Source organism: Echeneis naucrates, chromosome 9 (genome assembly GCF_900963305.1).
Source record: "Echeneis naucrates chromosome 9, fEcheNa1.1, whole genome shotgun sequence".
Classification (NCBI taxonomy): domain Eukaryota; kingdom Metazoa; phylum Chordata; class Actinopteri; order Carangiformes; family Echeneidae; genus Echeneis; species Echeneis naucrates.
The window spans coordinates 8,055,327-8,072,059 of record NC_042519.1 but is presented as its reverse complement, the minus strand read 5'-3'; the positions used below and the strand labels follow the sequence as shown (position 1 = coordinate 8,072,059).

Genomic DNA, 16,733 nt, shown 5'->3' with positions numbered 1-16,733 from the left:
TGTTGTGCCATAAGTGTTGCTCAGGGAAATGAGAGCTGAGGTGATGCTACGGATGCAAATATGTAATTACATGAAGTACGTAGATGAAATTGAAGGGAGACTACATCATAAATAAACATGCCAGTGCTGAGGGTAAATGTGTAATTCATTCTATTTATGAGTCAATGAAAACTGTGAAAGCAATTAGAAACATAATGATGCTCCATACATGCATATTTCCTCATAATATTCATTGTTTGTGTATCTGTAAACAAAGTTTGGAAAGGCTGGAACATAAACTGTGACAATAGTTTTCATTTCTGCGTGCTCACTGCAAATCAACCATGCAATTATACCATATCAGCTTTTAAAACAGACCACCATCTGACACTTCACAACAAGATTAGTCCCCATAATATATCTCATAAAGAGCAATATGTTCAATGAGGACACAGTTTATCGTGGATCGTGATTTAAACACACTCATTATTTTCAAGAGGGATGTTAGAAGCCGATATATAATTTATGTTTATGTTAGTCTGGGTTTACAAGGGAAATGTAAAAATTTCCTGGAAATGTTTCGATTTTTTGCAGCAACAACCGCAACCTGGCACACCACAAAGGTCATTTCCGAGCTTTGTTGACAAACTTCCACAACAGTTTCCTGTTTTCAGCTCGCTGTTAGATATGAATTTTCCAAGGACTGTTTGCACCACGAAGGTTGTGGCCTCATTTTCATGCAGGTCATTTCACACGTGCTCTGTGGTTGGTTTGAGGGGGAAAAAAAAATAAATAAAATAAGATGTCGGCACACTGCATCTTACAAAGCAAAACTTCTAACAGCATATGTGTCAACACCATGAGGTGTGTGTTGATGCTACATACATTGTACAAAAACAGACGAAAACCTGCTTTGCGCCTGCTCTCAGAGTATAAATAACTGCAATGCACAAGCTTGCAGAGTTTGATGTGTGGGTTGTTTTGCTAGTAAAAGATTTCCACTACTATTTCCTGAACCCTGTACAATCTGTTCACAGTTGGTCGAAGCATCTGACTGATTCAACTATTTAAACCAATACAGCATATACTGCCATCATGGTGCTGCTCTAATTACATCTGTGTGGAGATCTAGTGCAGCTATAAAGTCTTGAACAAGCAAATCATGTTTCTTTAAAAATACTCTTTCTTCCTTTCACGTTGTCTTTCACAAACTTACATCATTTAACCGGCATAGTTTGGTGCTAAGCGCTAATTAGGTAGCGTTAATCAATAATAAACACAAAGCTCAGCAGACCCCAATTACAGATGCGAAAAATTCTCCAAGCATAATTTGACACAATTATTCCTGCAGTCTTTCAAATGAACTTGTAACAAGTTGTGAATGACTCAAAAAAAAAAAAAAAAAAAAAAACCTCAATCTAATTTTGTTATGACAGATGACGAAAGGATAAAAAAAGTAATGTGATGCACACAAACAAAGGCATATACCTGCTCACACACACTGGTGTGTGAGTAATGAAAGTAATGAAGTACTGCTCTAAGAAATGACTCATGGAGCGTGTAGCAGCTTTTATCAGTGCTTTGAGTGTTTGAAATTCAATAGACTTAGATTTAGGCTGTTGTGTCGCTTTAATAATGCTCCAACATTGTGCTGTACCTTCAGGATGCCACCTGTCAGGATGTGGGTGGACATAATTGATGTTCACATCAGCATCATTATCCAACCCCCCAACCTCTTCTGGATTGTTTCAAATTTATAGTAATGACATGATGCAAGTAAAATAGCGCCCATGAAACATGTCATTTGCTGATAGTCAACATGCTGTTGACTGTTGACTCACCACCCGCTCCATCGAATCGCTGTGACAACTTACTGTTGATTCCCTCAGTCATGACGTCTAACCCCTAATTCCTTTCGGCTTTGACTAATGTATGTGTTGCGGCTACAGAGCCACTGTATGTGATTGGGGTCATCCTGCTTAGTGTCTCCATATTCCCTCCAGATTTGTGTGTGTCTCTCTCGCCTCTCTTGCAGTCGTGCACACCTGTAGGCCATCACAATCAGGCTGTGTATAAAGGCTGAGGTGGACAAGCAGAGAAAGAGAGACACACTCACCGGAGCAGAGTGCTGTGCAGCTGACATCCCCTGGGTGTTCTTTTTAACTCTCCTTCTGAAGAGGGGGGCCTGTTTTCAGTTTTTGTTAGTATATTCAGCTTTCAGCCTACCTTTCTGGTAGGTTCACTTTAAGTCAGAGGTGTCCAAATCCGGTCCAGGAGGACCACCATCCTGCATGTTTTAGATGGCCTGATTCAAATCATCAGCTCGTCATCAAGCTCTGCTGAGGTCTGATAAGGAGCCACTCATTAGAATCCCTGACCTTCTTATTGTCACTAACCACTATGCGCTGCCCGGTACACATCCAACTAACTTAAAATATAGAACTTAACCTTTCTAATGAAATAAATTATTATAAGTTATAGATGAACTAATTTAAAGTTGCTCATTTGAAAGTACATTCTAATTAGAATTAATAAGAAAAGGGCAAATAATGATCTCCTTGGAGCCATTTCTGAGTAATATTTGGTGTTAACGAGGAACGCAAGATTGTGTTGTTAAGTTTATGTAGTTAAGCATGCAGCTGAATATTTTTCTTTCAATCTCATGATAGTTTATGTATTTTACATTGGCATCCTAACGGAATGTGTATTGTGTGTCTACTGAGGTACTGCCTTTCATGCTTTATCAACCCGGGTCCATTAAAGAGAGGTATGGATTTAGCAATTACATTTTTTTTTTTTTTTAAACGTTCAACCTTTCTCCTTTTGCTTTTTAATTTCAGGCTTTGCTCTTGTTTACTCCCTCAATGGGATTGACACATAAGGAAAACTTAACCCCATAACCAAAAAAGTGATGGCCAAAAAAACTAAATTAAGGGGCTGACTTTGGCATCAGTGTGATTGCTCAAAGTGACTGGACGATCATTAGTGACCAGGCCTAAATTAAGGTTTTATGGTTAAAACTGTGTCCTGACTCAGTCTATAATAACCCCAGAATATACTAACGGTATATCCTGACAACCAAGTGCCTGGACTTAATCTGTTTTGCTCAGTAAGTGAAAGAAATGTGTTTGTCCCTGCAGGGGCAGGGTTATTTTTCCTAATCACTTGAAATATAAAAACCCTGCCCCTGCAGCACCATTTGCATACATCACAACATAAACAGGTGTATACAAAAACTCCAATTCCACACTTGCTTTGCATGACAATTGCTTTACAAAAATGGTCTGAAAACATAATCAGAAATGAATGACTTTGGGTTCCAGGACAGTTTTGGCACTGCCAGGATCAGAGAACGTGGCTCCAGGGCAACTTAACCTTTTTCATAGGTTGGACGATGACATGATGACAAAGGTCTGGTACGTCTCCTGGTATGATGTTCCTACAGGTTATATTGTTGTTACCATGACAACGATGGCCTAGTACACTTGCCACTGTGTCGTATCTGAGCATTGGGTTCCAGTTACCTCTATAGGCATAAAGGTTTGAGGACTTGTTGCAGATACAGTCCAGTGAAGCACTTCAGTGTCAAGATCCTGGATCGAGTCTAATGGAGGATTTTCACTTTCAGCAGGATAGTGTCTTAGTCGACATTCAAGTGGCATGATGCTAATGATGCAACCTCTTCAATCTTATGTTATCAAGCTGCAGATGGCATATTAACTAACAAGTGAGCAAAGCAACAGTGTTTTCACGGTCAGATTTAGCACTTACTGCCTCCAGCAGCGTGGAAGCTACAGGCACCCTCCCCACAGTCTGCCAGCTACCGCCAGACTATATGAAACAAGCTCAGTGAGCAACCAACAGAGATTTATGATGTCCTGGTCACCGAGTGTATATTTGCTTGTCAAGCTCATTAAAACAGCGACACACTCGAGTTCTCTTTGAGACCATGCGAGTGTGATTTTTAACACCTGACTGGAGCAGCTCAGCCCCTGGTCAAATGCTGAGATTATATCCATAACTGTGGAAGTCATTTGTCATCTTCGCACACATAAATATACCACCTGTATTCCATGTTTTGTTTTTTTCCCCCCACTTACATGTCTCCCCAGGCATTTCCATATTGCTGCTGCTGCTGCTGCTGCTGTTGTTCTTGCTGGTGCATTTCCCCGTACAACTCATTATGGTAAGAAAGAATTAGAGGGAAGTATCTTGGTAAGATGTGACAGTGCAGGCGCTCAAACAGCTAATTGTAATAACCTGACACAAGTGAGTAATTTAGCTGCCTAAACACGGGCCCTGAGATCTAGAAAGAACATTTTAGAAGGAGTTGAGCTGGAGGCCATTACGTGCCAAGGCATTTAGGCAGAAAAAGAAGATCTATGTGCTGGGTTGGATTTAAATATTAAATGGTCCTGCTTACTGTCTCAGGACAAAATCGGAAATTATCACACCAGTTAACATAATATTCTGCATATTGAATTTTTTGTTCCAGTCTACCCTCCAAACATTTATAATTTATTAGGAATCATCTCTCATTAATCATACACGACAAGTTCAGTCGGTAATCACAGAAAAACTGTGACCATGCAGCACTCACTTAAATGGACAAAATTGGGTCAGATTTAAACTAAAGCCTGATTATATTTCATGTTCCAGTTCCACATGAGGAACAATGATAAATAGGGCTTTGTGGTCTCTTCATATATAAAAAGACTGCAGAACAAAACTGGCACATTTTAAGTGTCATAATTAAACAAATGTGTTCTATTAATATGCACAAACATTTTACAGTGATTCTTAACATTGTGAACAGTGAACATTGCTGGTTTCTATTTGCAACAATGCAGACAGAGGTCTTCGTCACTCATTGCCCTTAGAAGTACAATGAGGTAAATTTGACCACGGCGGACGCTGTTTTGCTCCATCAATAAACGAACAAAGCAAATGTACGAATAAGCGAACTGCAAATCTTTTAATTCCACATAGGAATGTGGGCGATACTAATATACAGTACAAATCCCTTCCCTGGAAGGATACACAATTTTGGATTTTCTGCTGATACCCGATATGCTGATATTTTACAAATAATTTAGCTGATAGCCAATAGATTTTTTTTTTTTTTTTTCCACCGTGTTGGCCAACTGGCAAATGGAGGCATAAAACAAAAAGCTTAACATTGTGTAATTAGCATTGTTAATGCAAAATAAAACAAGTACTTGGACTTGCATTATGTTAAATGTAATTTATTTATGGCAATTGTTTTTACACAAAACTAGTAAGACGAGTACATCCTATCCTACTTAGAACCGATTTTCAACAATGCTCTAAGATAACCAATAACCCAATAACAATAACCCCAACCAGGAAAAATGTCACAATTTTGGAAGCTGCTGACTTTTGTATTATCAGTTTTTGAAATCAGAAGATATCAGCACGATGTCAGGTGGCCGATGTCAGATCATTTTTAAGCAAATATAGGCCGATACCGATGACGTGCTGATAAAATCATGAATCCCTAGATAGACTCAATGCAGTTTACCTAGCTCTTGCTGCTTCAACTATTCAATAGCCATTATGCAATCCCTTATTTATAGATTCATCATAAAGCCATTTCTTTTGCAATACTCCAATGACACACAAACTGTGGCAGCTGAAAATGAAATGTGCAAAGTAGAGAATGAGCAGTGGAGTTACCCAGAAAGGGTTTTCCATGCAAACAAACTCAGGTCTTGACCCACTTTTTTCATTCATTCCAAGTCAGTTCTGATTTGACGTAGATTTGCTCAAACTACTGCACGGCTTCTTTCAGCCACCTGGAAACAAAATTAGTGGCACTTCTACTCCTAGCAATTTATTACTCTTGGAGGAACCAGGGCATATGACTCATTCAGGGTAGGAGGTCACATCGTGAAAAGGTACCACATGAGACAGGCTACAACAAAAGAAAAGGACACTCTCCATTAAGACGTAAATGAGGTGAAAGGTACAACAATAAATATGTGATGTAACAGCAGGACAACGCCTCTGCATAACATTATTGGGATGTGTCCAACACAACTCCTGGTACTGACAAGAAAAAAAATAAGTTCCTTTGTCAACAACAGGTCAGAAGTGAGGACAGTGGATGCAGGGAGCACAAAGGAGCAATAACATTTGATTGCTATTCATCTTGCCATACTTATATATACACTAATGGGCTTCTTTGCAGGTTGCTCTCCGCTCTACCCCATTTCCCCAGTGGGAGCGCTTCCTCCCTGCAGCAGAGCCAGGCTGTGCTAATTCTGGAGACATCCAGGTCTGGGGCCCCAAGCTCTTCCAAGCTCCCATGTGGGAGGGGCCAGCACAATATGAGGCTGACAGCAAGATGAACCCCTAGAAGGAGGGGGGAAAAAAAAAAAAAAAAAGAGGGCATCTATATAACCCAGGGGGTTACGTGCTAGGAGCAGGGTGCAATTGTTTTCCTCATTTCCTCAGGCTTGTAAAGCTGATCCACTATCAGTGGCAGACTGTTATGCCATGAGCATGGCAATGAGCTTGTTTTCTCTGGGCCTGACATTTCTTGCCATGTAATAGCAAGCAAAAACCTATTAAGCCGGTAATCAAATGATGTATCCAGCGGGAAAAGCATTCGGTGGCACTGACATTCCTTAACATGATTGGAACTTTCTTCTTTGAGGTACTTACCTCGGCTTTGATATACTTTATTTCATTTGGGACAGAAAGACTATGGTATTTACTTTTCTGAATAGTTTATCTGCAAAAAATGCATGACAAAAAAAAATGTTTTATATAACAAACAAACACACACAAAATTTTCAGTTATGGCTGATCCAGCCAGAAAGCACTGAATGAGCACAGCAGGGAATCTGTGTGAGGGGACAGTAGGTGTGGATGGGCTGGAGAAATTAGCATCATGGTGACATCAACTCCCAGCTCTGACTCATCCATGTACCCAGGACAGACCAAAGACAGACGGCCGTGGGGTGAGAGGGAGGTCAACACTCACACATCAAATGCAATTACATCATTCAACCCTCAAAACCTTTTCTTTATGAACTTTGTACAGACTCCAGCAAAACACCAGGATACTTTCTGTAGAGACCTTATGGTTAGTGTCAAAAAGCAAGGATAATTTCCCTTTTTTCCTTCTTTTTTTTTTTTTTTTTTTTTATATGTGTGTGCCTCGTGTTTCTTGAAAGCAGATTAAATTCTCCTAAACACTACAATTTGGTGGGGCGCCTGGGTGGCAGAGAGGAAAACCACTTGGCCAGCGTCACAGCAACCCTGGTGAGCAGGATTTGGAGACTGTTTTTGCAAATTGGGTGTGGGGGGGGGGGGTACCAGGGACATCAAGAATATTGAGTTAGACTTAAAATAGCAGCACAATTCTGGACATAAATTCTATCAGTTCTACACTGGACATAATTTGCATGTTGCGCCTGAGCTGCATTATTTGCTGGCAATTCAACAGACACAGAGGAAAGAGAAAAGTGGTGATGGAGCTGATTCTAGCATTATGTTTGGAAGCGTTCATTCAGTTTTGGGGAAGTCATTAAAATGTCATGAGAAAGTGACGTGATTTTAAATGGAAACTGCATCCATCGGGTACATAATAATGCGGTTATAATAACTTTATCTTGCATAATGTTGAATGCTATCAGATGGAATCAGTTGTAATACGAAACACCAACCAAACAGGGTAATTCAAAGAATAAGCCAACAATTGTCAACAAGCAAAAACAAAACCTCTGGCAGAGAAAGAGACTTTGGTGCTACTACCAAACAGATAAATGCAGAACGAGCTTAATTTCGTCTCATCTGTGTGAAGTTGATTTTGCTGCCAGTGAAGTGCTGTTTAAATCAAAACAGCAGCTGCACGTGTGCATATGTGTGTGTGAGTGTGTGTGAGTGTGTGAGAGTGTTTGGTCACTTTCCCTCCATCATGGCCCTCGCATATGTGTAGCACTGCTTAGCCGCAACAGCTTTCCAAAGGAAAAAGAGAATTTAACTGCTCCCGCTCATTTCACAGATTTTCCAGACAAATAATTTCAGGTTTGTGCCCGCTAGCGCCAACCCTCTGTCCGTCCCGCTCTCTCTGGCCTATAATTACATGCCATTCATTTGATTTGTTCATTAGTTCAAGCCTCGGCTGGGTAGATGCAAAACGGAACCCTCTCATTAGTGGTTCATGACTCCACTCTCTCCATGGTGAGCGCTGGTGGAAAACAGCAGCAGAGAGGTGGGAGAGGGGAGCTGGGCAGGAAGACCTTGTTTTAACCCAGAGGACAAGACTTCATGAAGAGAGACAGTAGGGAAAGCACACTGTCATAATAGCCTCATTTCCACAAAACCTCTTACATGAAAACACTGCTGCGGTGCCTGGGAGGTCGACCAACTGGTGATCAACAAACATCGAGATTACACAAAACAAAAATGAAACTTTTTGGGGAAAAGAACTTTTTAGCTCTGTAAATCATACTTGCATTTTTTCCACTTTATGCAATGTGGTGCTTTTCTGACTGCATAATCAAATTAAAGTTGTTTTAATCCACTTAACATAAAATGGTATTATCATGCAGAACAGCTGGATCAACTCTAAAATGAAGGAAATTGTAGAACTAGGTTGTCAAGCTAGATCCTCCAGGACCTTGCATGCTTTCAAAGAGTTTACTTGAAAGCTTAGAGTTTTCTTTGCATAAGTAGATGTATTCCATGAATTCACCAATTTTCCAATAAATGTATTAAATTTTCTACAATGTACATGCAGCTAATATCTCACATTTGTTTAATTTTAGGGCAGTAATTTGAGTTTTGAAATTGGTTATTTATACTCTCAAACTTTCTGGGGTTTCTTTCAGTATGGAACTCTTCTTTTATATTTCATTTCATCACTCAAGGTTAACTTTCTCAGCGCCCACAATACCCTCAGAGAGTTATCAGTTATTACTTGTGACAATTATATCCATCCATCCATCCATCCATCTTCATCCGCTTATCCAGGGTCAGGTCGCTGGGGTGACAATTAGAAATCACCAAATAAGTCTCGTCTGCAGAACAGGGACATGTGAAGGATGTGCAGTTTTAGATGAGCTCCTGTGCCCTATTTTTCACTATAACCCAATAATCTGAAGGCACAAAAAAGGGAGAAGCAACACATCTGTTTTTGAGATTTCTATCTGGTGAACAACTTTCTCGGCACAACATCATAATGAGACTCTGCTGTCAGTAGTCTTATGACTAACTAGAGAAGCATCTATATTTCATAACTATTTATTCGTAACTACAGGCAGGTACGTCGGTTGATGTCAGCTGCACTGGATTCTTGGAAATCAAACCGGCTCATTCTAATCATAAATATGCATCAAAGGATATGATAAATATTCATTGATGTGTAGCATGACCCCATAATATGCACCAAGTTCAGAATTCTGCATTTATTTTTTCTTATTTTGTCTTTTATTCTCATATTTAAACCAACCGACCAAACACCAACATATGTAGGTTGTGGTTGAGGTCAGCAGTGTTGATTGACCCATAAAAATTGCCAAGCACACCTGAATCTGCACACATTTTTGTTGTATGAGCGTTTCCTTTAACACGAATAAGTCTACAGTAAGGTTTACCATGTTCAGCACGAAAACAAAGCACAGCTGAGGCTGATGGGAATATCGTGACATTCGTCCATGACCGTACGCCAGTAAAATCTGAAAAATGATCATTTCTAGCTAAATTATGGCACAAGGTGAAAAGTCAGGGGGTCACTAAAGGTGTTACTAATCATCATTCATTCATTAAGGACGCCATTCATTTCACATCAAGGTATTCAACAGTTTTTAAAAGGTTTCACCAAAAAAAAAAAAAAATTCCTCTAGCATCATGGTGCTAGAGGAAACATTAGGGAATCACCAAACTCAGTAGGAATTATCCTATGATGAACAATATTTATACTATATTATTGGCTGACATATTTTGGTCTAGACCAATACGGTGGGGAAAGACCAGCAATGACAAAAACTATGTTAAATAATCCAAACACAACATTACGATACTATAAATAACAATGTAACAGGCCACCTACTTATTGGCACCCACTTACTGTCACTTCACTTGTGTTTTCAGTTAATTTTTCAGCACGTATCAGAGGAAAAGGACAGGTCACCAAAATGTTATGAGATAAGTATTTAAGATGGTGCAAATGTAAGTAGTATCAAGGTACAAGAGCTGTAACCATCTCCACATGAGATCAAAAGACAGATTCTTTATTCTTTACACACACCAAGATCAGATGAGAGCTAGTTTAAGGGACTGTCATACCAACAGGGGAGCATTACAACCCAGTGATTTTCATCCACATGAAAAGAAAGGCACTGCTGAGAGTGGCAAATTATGAGGTCTTCAATAACAGACATCATTCTTTTCTTCCTGTTCCAGGCACAGTGACAGCAAAAGCCAGTGTAATCACCCAGCTCTGCAGGAAAAAGAAGCTTTATGCCTCTTGGAGATGTCAGCATACACTCCTTACACAATTACTGGATATTCTGCTGCTGTAATTAAAGTCTCCTTTCAGCGCTCCACACACCATGACCTTTTCCAAGGCAAACACTCATTCTCTCACTTAGACCCACAGCCCCTCCACCGGGATGTAAATGGACATATTTATGTTTGTGAAAAAGGAAAACAGATGCAAGCTATGGCACGCTCTGGAAAAAAAAAATGTATAGGCCCCCCTATATCAGCCGTAACTTTGGCAATTAACACTTGTGAAGACCGAATACCCATGATAGGCACCATCATAACCTATAATAAGAAGATATGCAAATAATAGAGATGTTCCCCTTGACACTGCAGTGCCAGTTGCCTTTTGGTTCCCCGGGAACTCTCCTGTCAGCGCTCGAGCAGAAGAATGGGAGTGATGGCAGAGAGGGGTGTTTGTTTAACATGTCACTGGAGCAGCCGTGTTGAGAAGGAGGGACCAGATGGAGGAGCAGAACAGACAGGGAATCCATCTAGAAAGGGGATTGTCCGCTAAATCACTTGTAAACACCTAAAAAGCACTTGTAGCACAACACAGAATTTTAAAATACTTATTGCAAACAGATGCTGAGACAATTTCCATCTTATATACTGCGATTCGGCAGATGGATATTAAAACGTGTTGGTTAAAAGTTTATAAGTATGCCACAGAATCAATCACCTTTTGTATAAAAAATGTATTAATTAATTATGAAAGCTTGATTAGCTTGATAAGCACACATTTTCTCTCCGTCCACCCACAACACTGGCTCATAGAGACAAAATGTTAACAGACACACACAAGTGTGGCCCCTTGTATATGAAATGACACCCTATTTTGTTCTCATTTAAGCTTTTTATATTCAGTAAGAGGGTGGGGTACAAAAGGGCCTAAAGCTGTCTTGGGTCATTAAACCACACATTTTCTTTCTTCTCTCAGAATGCGTTTCTTTGCACTTGTGGCAGGGAAAGCTGACAGATTAGACAGGGGGCTCCTTCACCGGCTGGCTGTGGGCTTCAGGAGGGTGGGCTGCTCACTGGCGCTTGGGGCAGCAAAACCACGGCTGTCATTATTTGACACACAAGTCCAGAATTGCAGTCATACGGAGGTATGATTGATGATATTAGGTACCCACCTAGGATCCGAATGCTGGCACCCTCCTATGATTTAATCCCCATTCCTTCATCAAATACCCAGGCACAACAGATGGACTGTACAACGACAAATCTTTCTTTCCCCGAGGCCAGATGAATGTCAAGACCACCATTACTAATCAGTTCTTTGACGCAGCACTCAATGAGTCCAGGAGCGGTAACAAAAATCACCATTCATCCCCATCCAGGTACCTAAATTGATAAGAAAATGCTAAATTATAATTCTCTGGTGAGGATGTCTGAGTTTAATTTGGCCTGGGTGTAATTTTTTTTGTCTTGACATATCTGAGAGGAAAAAAAATGGAAGGATTTGTTACGACCTTGGCCTAAACCTGTACATTTACCAATAAGAGAACCCTCCTTTCATAAAAATGTTCATGGTGGCTGTAAACACATTTCTGCCATAAAGGTGAAACATTGGGATTTCCTTGAACCCATCGAATTGAAAAAATGGAAATGAAATTGCATGAATTCCCCCCCCCCCCCCCCCCCCCCCCAGCACTGACAAAACAGTTCCAAGTCCTTCTTATTTGAAAAGACTGACCCCTAGTGGGGGTTCAAGAAACAGCACCTAAAAACACAAGGATGCAGCCTTCTGTGTAATTGTCAATACCATAGCCACATTAATGCCTTTGCTCCATGTTTCCAAGTAAATCACAAGGGTCAGGCAACACACAGACATCAGGCCTACAAACACAAACTTCAGCATGAGAGTCAAACCATCAGGCAGTAAATCCTACAATATGCAGCGTTATACTGCTGAGATTAAGCCAACCATCCCCCAGTCAGACCACAAAGAGTTCTTTGTACTTGGATAGCGTATAAAAAGGAGAAAGGAGAATGATTATGGCAGTGGTTTTCAGTTATAGTTCGGCCTTGCCGGCCTCAAAAGGTTATGAAATCTTTCCCAGATGAACATTGTACTCTATATTGATGCACAGATGCTACAGAGTGACAAGCGATGGGATAAAAAGAAGTGTCTTGAGAAAAAAAAAAAAAAAAGAGTCTAAAATAACAGACAGTAAGTGTGTATCGATGAGGCAAAGAAAAATATGAATATAAAACAATAGGTGCTAGCAGGTTGATATTTCTGATGGGTACTCATTCATAAAGGTTTTACTTTTCTTTTACTATCAAAAAGCATATATACCTACTGGCAATGCAGCAAGCACACAGTCATCAGTCAGTGTCACTGCAACGCCACATCTCAACAGCCAACAAAACCTACCTCTGCACCCGAAGACACATGACCTCAGATCAAAGAAGAGGTGGCCTCTGATGCGTCATTGGTAGTGACAAATTGTCATCAATACCACTCTACCACATTATCATCAATCTCTCTCTCAAAAGACAAAAGTATCTCTCTATGCTAAACCGTGAAATCAATGAAATTCTATCACTGAGAAGAATTGGTCTTCCAGTGATCTCTGTGGCTGATTAATGTGAAATCTATCCCAGGTTAGTCCACATGGCCTGGACAAGATCAGAAACAAGACCCCTGAAAAATGTATCGATCAGCAGCCATGAGGATGCAACTGACAAGTGAAAATGCGAGTTGAATTTGGAACACTTTGAATTGAATAAAAGTCATCTGGAAATATAATTTCAACAATTTACAGTTAAAAAAAAAAATTACAGTAGTACCTTATTACACACTTTTCTATTATTACCTACTACATTGACAAAATGCCACTTTTCCAGAATCAGTTTTCCAAAAATGCTTTCTTATTAAACACAGCCTGCTTAAAATTTCAGCATGTCTCTATTCCACAAGTTGAAACTGGCAGCACTATCAGATCAGAGCCACTAAATGAGATATGTTTGAGTTTAATAATTCTTGGCGATAGCTCAATTTTTCTGCAATTTCACTCACCTTGGGCCACTTGGGATTAAGTTCACAAGCCTTTTCGGCATCATCCAGAGCTGCTTGATGTTGTCCCAGTTTGAGAAGGGCTGCCGAACGGTTACTGTACAGGATGCAGTTCTGCGGGTCGGCTTGCAAAGCATCGCTGTATAAACGAACGGCCGCCTGGAAGTCACCACGCTGACAGGCCTCATTGCTCTGCTGCACTTTCTCCATGAACTCTGCTTTGCTGAGACCATACCTGACCCCTTCGTCTCCAGGAACACACCGGATAGGTCTGCCCGCTGTCCGAGAGCCGAAGATTGAAAACTGGAGAAACAGACAAAGAGCCATGAAAGAGCTGCATTCTGTGCGAGTGAACAGTATTTTTACGTTAAATACTGGGAATGCCTTTAAGCACTGCTTGAGTAGTTATGGTTTTAGACCAAACTGCTCCACTAGAGCTACAGATTGACCTGATTAGACTGTAGTTATTGTGTGCAGCCAAACTGTGAAGGAATATTGATGTTAAAATTAAACTGTTGTGGCCCCATTTGATAATCTAGAACAATAAAGACAAATATCATTATTTGTTATGACAAGCCAACGTCAACATTTGCTGTAAAACAAACAAGAGAGGATATGAGCACTATGACGCTATGAAAGTTGCTTTAATTTGGCTCAAACCGAGTGCCAGATTAGCACAGATACAGCATATGCTCCACTCCAAATCCCACTCCATAAGATAATTAATAGTATAACATTAAATTAAAAAGGACTTTTCTTTTCAGCGCTGTCATAACAATAGTCTTTTTTAAAGGTTTGCAAAATCATCCATGTTGAATTATTGCTGGCGAAGCTTTTGCTTTTCTTTTTTTCTGTTCTTTAATTTTTTTTTGTGCATAGGACTCTGGAGAGATTGCTGATTTTGCTCACATACTGTGTTTGAACTCACCTCTGTGCACAAAGGACAGAAGAATCAAGCTTTAAAATGGAGAAGAACTTCAGCATATAAGGTTTTATCTTTCATCTCCCATTAGTTCATAAAGAGCCTGTATTTATTCTGATGCTCACAGCCTTTTACTTGTTTTTCTCCTTTTGCAGAGGCTGAGACACGAACAGCAGTGCGCGCTTCAGCCTAATCAAGACATTGTGATTACACTGATCTCCTAACACAATACATACCTGCCTCAGAGCAAAGCCACCAGCATTAATGTGGGATTGAATCTATTATGGTTCCTTTTCATCCCTAACTTGTTGAAGACCAGAAATAACTTGCAGTCAAAATATTTGAACGCAAACCAATTATCATATTGATGTAAGTCCTAATGTAACCATATCCGATCAGTACTGACTGATTGATGAAGAACATGAGTGCTGTATCCATTTAGTGCGGATGGTTTGCTGAATATTATTGAATCATAAAATTCATCTCAGGTTGCATGCTCTTTGGGCCAGCTTCCATTACACCTCTTCCTCACCACACCTCCTCCAACTGAATTCTGGGATAGGGCAGGCTTGATAATTACTTCCAGAGGGCCAGGGAGTGGAAGCAGCAGACATGAGAGGGTAACTTTGGGTATCAAGAAGATTCAACATCAAGCAACTGGCGTGGTGCCGACCAGTAGTTCTCTTGCACCCTTTGACCTTCATCTTTCCCGCATTTTCTAGTTTTTCCCACTTGTGGCAAACACTAAACCCAGTCACATGACAACTATCTGCCATGGGTCGACTTCCTGCTTTGCTTTAACTTAACCTTTAAGCATCCAGTCTTTCATCTTGAGCCTTAAATAGCCAGTTAAACATTTATTCATATATTAAACCATTATATTTCCGGAAAAGACCAGCCGTGCTTTTAAGTCACCAGCAATTGATTGTAAACCATTGGGATATGTGGACAAAGGTTTGAAAACTAGCTTGTTGCTGAGTGAAATACACAAACACACAGAGGGAGAGACGTCCACACCGCCACACATACTGATATTCAAAGCCTCTCTCTCTGAAGAAATGTCAGGAAAAGCATCCATTATAGATCAGCGCTTCCATGGCCAAGGAGCATTCATGCAGGGTTACCCTTCAGATGAACATCTGCTGAAAATCAGCCGCTGAGCAGGGCCAGAGGGGAAGGGGGAACTAATCCGAGTGATTTTACATGAAGGTCCAGTCTGTGGAGCTTCATCTCTTCCAACATACTGGGGGCTGCCTGCAGTATGTGGGCAGCACTGGGCAGGAAGGGTGGGGAGATAATGAAAGCCTACGCCAATACAGAAGACACCCAACCAACTTAATCATAAAGAGACACACAGAAAGAGAGATTAAGTCAACTCTCCAAAAGGCAAACACAGTCTGGACTGCACATATTTACAGTTTAGCTGGGGGAATCAGAAGGATTCACTCACACAAACTTACTGCCACTGGAAGAAATAGTCAGCACAAGCCTCTGTGCTCATGCAATAACAAAAAGTAAGTGCTGTGTTTGTGTTCACAGTCTCCTTTGTGATCCTCCACAAACATTAAATGTCGCTTCAGCTGCAGATAGTCTGAGCCCACACAGACTGTGCAGGACAATGCAGTTTGCATGGCTGGAAAATCGATACAAGGCTTTTACGAGTTTTTCACAGGAACGGTCATTTGGTATTTCCTGTCCAGGACCCGAGGTTAAAACAAAAATTAACTGTTATTCTGGAGCCCCCCCCCCCCCAAAAAAAAGGCAACAAATACTAAAAAGGAGCGTTTGGAAGACAGCGTGGAAAGTGGCTGCTGTTGAATGCAGTTACCTTTTCTTTCAGAGTCGCTTGCTTCTCCATCCTGTCTGGCTGCTGTGCTTTTTGCGGAGGGTTATCGCTCTCATCCCATCACATTCCTCCTTAACCCGTCTACACTCCGTCTGTGCGGCAGCCAAACGGCCCAACCTACGGCCCACAGGTCGGTAAACTGCGACGGTCCGGCTAAAAACAAACCAAGCCGAGAGGCGTCCCGGAGAAACTTTTCTCAGGGAAAGTGCGCCATGTTGTCAAATCTTTTCCTTTTTTTCGCCTTTTCCCTGTTGCCATAGCGGATTTCTCAGAGCCGCTCCGTGAGGCAGGAGAACAATAGCACAGGCAGCGAGTGTGCCCTTTAGGTTGGATAAAGAAAACAAAAAGTAAACAAACAAACAACACATAAAAAAAATAAAAATAAATAAAATAAAATAAAGCAAAAAGAAGAAGTTTCTATCAGCGTGCGAGGTCAGGGGTGAAGG

The 16,733-nt window shown here is 40.7% G+C and overlaps 1 protein-coding gene across 2 annotated transcripts in view; it reads right to left on the bottom strand.

Annotated features, from left to right (window-relative positions):
- Positions 1–16,368, bottom strand: part of LOC115049366 (tetratricopeptide repeat protein 28) — a 158,536-nt gene extending 142,168 nt beyond the window's left edge. For both annotated transcript variants that reach the window (XM_029511505.1, XM_029511506.1), the window contains exons 1-2: positions 16,270–16,368; positions 13,523–13,822 (exon numbers count right to left, since the gene is read on the bottom strand). In XM_029511505.1, the coding sequence (XP_029367365.1) occupies positions 13,523–13,822; positions 16,270–16,299 (330 nt within the window). In that variant the 5' untranslated portion in view covers positions 16,300–16,368. The remainder of the gene's footprint in view (positions 1–13,522; positions 13,823–16,269) is intronic.
- Between the last annotated feature and the right edge of the window lie 365 nt (positions 16,369–16,733).